The sequence below is a fragment of the Lynx canadensis genome, chromosome B3 (genome assembly GCF_007474595.2).
Source record: "Lynx canadensis isolate LIC74 chromosome B3, mLynCan4.pri.v2, whole genome shotgun sequence".
Lineage (NCBI taxonomy): Eukaryota > Metazoa > Chordata > Mammalia > Carnivora > Felidae > Lynx > Lynx canadensis.
Window position 1 is genome coordinate 133090853 of NC_044308.2, and position 6382 is coordinate 133097234.

General features: G+C 43.1%; 1 protein-coding gene across 6 annotated transcripts in view; it reads right to left on the minus strand.

Annotated features, from left to right (window-relative positions):
• The window catches only part of NRDE2 (NRDE-2, necessary for RNA interference, domain containing), a 57285-nt gene extending 55750 nt beyond the window's left edge, over positions 1–1535 (minus strand). For 3 of the 6 annotated variants that reach the window (XR_003969662.2, XR_003969661.2, XM_030319773.2), the window contains exon 1: positions 1355–1529. Coding sequence is in view for 3 of the 6 variants with exons in the window: in XM_030319773.2 (XP_030175633.1) it covers positions 1355–1418 (64 nt within the window). In the remaining 3 variants the exon portion in view is untranslated. Of the gene's footprint in view, positions 1–1354 lie in introns of all 6 variants that reach the window. The other 3 variants (XR_003969663.2, XM_030319772.2, XM_030319775.2) reach the window with 3 other exon arrangements.
• Between the last annotated feature and the right edge of the window lie 4847 nt (positions 1536–6382).

A 6382-nucleotide genomic window follows, 5' to 3' on the forward strand; every position in this document is an offset into this window, starting at 1 on the left:
GCTGAAGACCCCCAGAAGACATTCGATAAATATCTTAAGATAAATGTCAAGAGCGACACTCCCCTTTAAACCTTCTATTTCACCTTCCCCCAGTAAAGGATAACCCCTTGGCAGTTACTGAAGTCACCACCCTTCCTTACCATCAGTCTCAATCACCTTTCCCAAGGCTCCTCTTCATGCCTCTGTATTTCCAAACTGGGCTGTTTGCAGTTTTCTGCATAGGTCCCATGATTTCCTTCCTGCGTGTCTTTGAAGGCCCTGGAATGCCCTTCCACTATCTCCATTTGTTCAAATCCTACCCTCTTGAAGACCCCTCGCAAAAGTTAGCTCCTATATAAAGCCTTCTTTGAAATTCCCATGTTGCAATAGCTCACCTGTGCCACCTATAACATCTTACCTTTTCTGTTACTTTGTGAAATACCTATTATTGGTCTGTATATTCAGCAAACATTTATTGAATACCCTACCACGTTTTGGACCTGTGCTAGGGGCTAAGTATGCTATCATGTATAGACACTGTCCCTGACCACATGGAGGTTAGGGTCTAGCGAAGGCTAGCCAAAAACTACACTAACTATATAAGAAATGACTCACAATTATGAGAAGCATTACCAAAAAAGAAGCGTGTGAACTAGAAAGGATATAAAAAGAGGTGCCAGACACAATTGGACTCTGCCACGTGGGTGTACGATTTAGGATTAAATACTCTACATTACAATTCACTGTGCCTCACTTGTTAATAATGCAGATTTCCTGGGAATGCTTAAGGCTTAAAACGAATATGTAATACCATCACCTGGCACCCAGGAGACCCTCAATAAACAGTTCTGACTCCCAGCACCTGCGCCCTTGCGGAAAGAACTTGCTTTTTTGATTAGGCTTTGGGTCCTAATCCCTAGCTTTGAGTCTGACAAAAGCTATGAACCCAATAAGCATTTCAGAAAATAACCCAATAAGCATTTCAGAAATCAGTAACACGGGAAAGGAAGAAAGATGTGGTAAGAACACCCAGCATCTACATCAGGAATCTCCTTGAAATGTAGGGTACTATTATCTACGTTTTATACATGAAGCAACTGAGGCTCAGCGCAAGAATGAGGTCCAAAAGCATGACAACATGCAAGTCCCAGCTCCAGGGCCTCTCCTCGGTCTCTTTTTCTCCATCCATTACTCCGCAACTCAAACCCAGAAGCCAGGACGAGGCCAGGAGCCCTTCCCAGAAGGCTTTGCAGCGCCGCTGAGAACTCTGGGATACAAAGGGATAAACAAATCCAAGGCAAGGACCGAGACCTAAGACCGAGAAACTCCTTTGTAATCTCGCCGGGTGACTTCTTCACCCCTTCTGTTTCCTTACCTTTCCTGGCGCTGCCGCTACCGGAAGCCTCACCAATGCCTGCAAAGGCCGGGAACAGCGCCATGACGGCAGGCCGCACCGCCGTCCCCCTCTCCAGAAATGGCGCCGGCGAGCGGACGCCGGTAGTGAGGCCTTCGCGGTTGCGGTGCACTCTGGGAAGTGTGGTTTTTCCCACTCGCACTCCCTGGGGCTTGACCCGGGGACCTGGCAGGGCGAGGAGGGGCGGGGCGGGGCGGGGTGGGGCGGAGCCACATCGCCGTAATTGATACTGGAAGGCTTCTGTTAGAACCCGGAAGTGCAGAGACCGGATGTGGAATTGTTCAGAAAGTAGTAGGAGCTGGGATTCCGGTTGACCCCTGAACTCGCACCGTCACTAAGTGGGTCACATTAATCAAACTCTGAGGTTCAGTTTCCTCATCTGCAAAATGTTCGTTAGATTAAATGAGCCTTAATAAGGTGCTTAGTTGGCATTGTGACTGGCCCATGGAGAGCACTTGATGAAAGTTAGCTATTATGTGAGTTGTGACTGCAAATCCAACTTAAAGCCACGTGAGATATCCAGAATTCCGTTTACCATTTAAAATACCTTGGGGTGCCTGGGTGGCTCAGTCGGTTAAGCGTCCAACTTCGGCTCAGGTCATGATCTCCCAGTTTGTGAGTTCAAGCCCCGCACTGGGCCCTGTGCTGACAGCTCAGAGCCTGGAGCCTGCTTCGGATTCTGTGTCTCTCTCTCTCTGCCCCTCCCCTGCTTGCGTGCACTCTTTCTCTCTCTCTCTCTCTCTCAAAAAATAAATAAACATTAAAAAAAATTTTTTTTAATTAAAAAAACACCTCAGGTTCTACCAAAACCCCTGGCTCTAAGTTATCTCAATTAGTTGGAGCAGCATCTGCCTCCTTAGCAGATGACTGCAGAGCGGGGATGCTGATAGTCCTCCCCAGTGCTCCATGTCTTTCTACTCCAGAAAAATAAGTTATATGGAGGGTTTAGGAAAATCAAACCTTAATAGTAATGTTTCTGTAATCAGAAGGAATCTGGGCATGTTAGATATTTTCGGTGCTACAGATGCATAGGAGAATTGGGCTTAAGAGAGCACCCTTATAAGAACAATTTAAAGGGGCGCCTGGGTTGATTACTTGGTTGAACATCTGGGACTCTTGATTTTGGCCCAGGTCGTGATCCCAGAATCCATGCTGAGCCTGGAGCCTGCTTAAGATTCTCCCCCCCACCCCCTTCTCTCTTTCTTCCTCTGCCTCTCTCCCCTGCTCGTGCTCTCTCTCTCAAAATAATTAATGAAAAAAATTTAAAAAACAATGTAAATTTGGGGGGGGGGTTATTTATTTGCTGAGAGAGAGAGAGAGAGAGAGAGAGAGAGGAAGCTGGGCAGGAGCAGGAAGAGGGAGAGAGAACGGATCCCGAGAAGGCTCTGCACTGCTAGTGTGGAGCCCAATGCGGGGCTCAAACTCACAAACTGTGAGATCACGACCTGAGCTGAAATCTGGAGTTGGATGCTTAACCAACTGAGCCACCCAGGCGCCCCTAAAAAAACACTTTAAAGTGTACAATCAAGGGGCGCCTGGCTTTGCAGTTTGACCCCCCCAATTGGGTGTAAAGATTACTAAAAGCAACTAATTAACAAAAACAAAGTGTATAATTGAGTAACTGATACAAACCCCCTAATTTTAAGTCGAAACTTTATGAAGTTTAGGCAGAGTTTCAGAACATCAAAGAGAATATAAAGTTTACTATATGTGTAAGTATAATTGCTTAGCTTTATAAAAATTAATACCTGACAGGTAATTGAAGTACCTGAAAAGGAAATGAAATATATTAAATTTATAAATTTATATGAAATATATAAATACAGAGCAAAGGTCAGCAAGCTTTTTCCTAAAGGGTGAGAAAGTAAATATTTTGGGCTTTGTGAGCCAGAGGGTCTCTGTCACAATTACTCAGTTCTGCCGTTGTATCGGGAAAGCAAACATAGGTAATAAACACATAAACAAATGGGAGCGGCTGTGTTCTAACAAAACTGTGGTTACAAAAACAGTGAGCCACAGTGGACTTGGAAAGTGTTCTGTATTACATTGGGCAGTGTTTGATTAACTATCTTTATAAATTGAAACAAACATTATTCAAGATCCCTTCAAGGTATTGCTAAAATTTACTAGGCTTATAAATCAAATAAAATTTGTAAGCTGAACTTGAACATTTAAGAACATTGGTCTTCAATGAAAACATTTATTCCTGGGCACCTGGGTGGCTCAGTTGGTTAAGTGACAAACTTCAGCTCAGGTCATGATCTCATGGTTCATCAGTTTGAGCCCCATATCGGGCTCTGTGCTGACAACTCAAAGCCTAGAGCCTGCTTCGCATTCTGTCTCAGTCTCTCTCTGCCCCTCCCCCATTCAAGTTCTCTCTCTCTCTCTCTCTCTCTCTCTCTATCTTAAAAAACATTTATTCCTTTATAGTCAATAGCCAGTTTTCAGGAAATGAAAAAGCGGAAAATGTTAAAACACCAGGGGACACAATCAGCAAAACCCTGAAACTGTATAAAACAAACCATCTGGTTCTTAGAACAAATAAAATACAAGGGAAAAAATCAAGTCAAAAAGAGACATACAGGGGCACCTAGCTAACTTAGTTGGAAGAGGCTGTGACTCTTGATCTCAGGGTCATAAGTTTGAGTCCCATGTTGGGTGCAATTACTTAAATAAACAAATATTAAAAAAAAAAAAAAGAGGGGCTGGGGCACCTGGGTGACTCGGTTGGTTAAGCATCCAACTCTTGATTTCGGCTCAGCTCATGATCTCAGTTTTGGGAGACTGAGTCCCACGTCAGGCTCTGTGCTGACAGGGTGCAGAGCCTGCTTCAGATTCTCCCTCTCTCTGCTCCTCCCCACCCACCTGTTTTCTCTCTCTCTCTCAAAATAAATAAATAAACTTAAAAAAAAAAAGAGGGGTGCCTAGCTGGCTCAGTCGGTGGAACGTGTAACTGAATCTCAGAGTTGTGGGTTTGGGCCCCAGGTTGGGTGTGGAGATTACTTAAAATCTTTAAAATAAAAAAATGGAGTGGCATACATTAAAAGAGACTTGAGAGGCATATTGACCAACAGTAATGCACATATCTTATTTGGATTCAGATTCATACAAACTGTGTAAATCAAAATCATGACACTTATGAAACCATTGGTTGGAAATTTGAACACTGGCTGGGTAATTCGTAAAATTAAGGAATTATTGTTAAAATTGTATAGGCATGATAAAGGTGCTGTGATTACAGATTTTTTTTTTAATTTTTTTTTTAATTTTTTTTTCAACGTTTTATTTATTTTTGGGACAGAGAGAGACAGAGCATGAACGGGGGAGGGGCAGAGAGAGAGGGAGACACAGAATCGGAAACAGGCTCCAGGCTCTGAGCCATCAGCCCAGAGCCCGACGCGGGGCTCGAACTCACGGACCGCGAGATCGTGACCTGGCTGAAGTCGGACGCTTAACCGACTGCGCCACCCAGGCGCCCCTTTGATTACAGATTTTTAAAAGAGTCTATGTCTTTTAGATATACATACCAAAAGGTGAAATGGTACATTGCCAAAAATTGGCTTCCAATATGGGAGGAAGTCAAGGGGCGAGGTATGGTTGAAGCAAGATTAGCCCTGAGTTGATAACTGTTGTAGTAATGTATACATGTACTATTATTTTGGCCTTTTTTCTGGTAAAATGTTGAAATGTTCTATAATACAAAAGTTTTAAACTAAACATCAAAAAGTTTACTTTTTTAAAAAGCATAACAATAAAAGGGAACAAATTACTGATAGGCACAACAACATGAATGAATCTCAAAATCTGTATGCTGTGCAAAAACAGGCAGACACAGGAGTACTTACCATATGGTTCTATTTATACAAAATTCTAGGAAATGCAAATTAATACATAGTAACAGAATATATAGTAGCAGATCAGTGGTTGCGTAGGGCTATGGGAGCACACGGAGGGATATTCTATGGGAGGCACGCAGAATCTCTTGGGGGTGATGGAAATGTTCTGTATCTCGATCATGGTGGTGGTGGTTTCATGGAAGTGTAACCACCACCTGGCTTTTTAAAAGTTTAAGACCACACTAAGGTTTGGAATGTATTGTTTCAATAAATTAAACACCTTTTAAACCAGGGGTCACCAAACTTTTTCTTTTTTTTTTTATTTTTTTTTATTTTTTTCAACGTTTATTTATTTTTGGGACAGAGAGAGACAGAGCATGAACGGGCGAGGGGCAGAGAGAGAGGGAGACACAGAATCGGAAACAGGCTCCAGGCTCTGAGCCATCAGCCCAGAGCCCGACGCGGGGCTCGAACTCACAGACCGCAAGATCGTGACCTGGCTGAAGTCGGACGCTTAACCGACTGCGCCACCCAGGCGCCCCTCACCAAACTTTTTCTGAAAAAAGTTGCAGAGTAAATATATTAGACTTAGCAGGACATAGGGTCTCTGTGTCAACTACATTGAAATTTGAATTTCATATAGTTTTCACAGGTCACAAAATATTCTTCTCTTTTTTGCAACACTTATAAATGTAAAAAGTATTCCTAACCCATGGACCATAAAAATCAGCAGTGGGTCAATTTGACCCATGGCCACAGTTTGCTGGATGGTTGCAAACTCTATATCATTAAACAAAACTAATTTTTTAAAAGTTTACTTTACTTATTTTGAGAAAGAGAGAGTTTATGAGCAGGGGAGGGGCAGAGAGAGAGAGAATCCCAAGCAGGCTGCACGCTGTCAGCACAGAGTCCAATGTGGGGCTTGATCCCACGAACTTGGGATCTTAACCTGAACTGAGATCAAGAGTCAGATGCCCAACTCACTGAGCCACCCAAGTGCCCGTAAAAGTAAATTTTTGAAAGGTCTTTTCTACATGGGAAATTCCACCCCAGAGTACGTGGAAACAGCTCACTTTTTTTTTTTTTTAATTTTTTTTTCAACGTTTATTTATTTTTTGGGACAGAGAGAGACAGAGCATGAACGGGGGAGAGG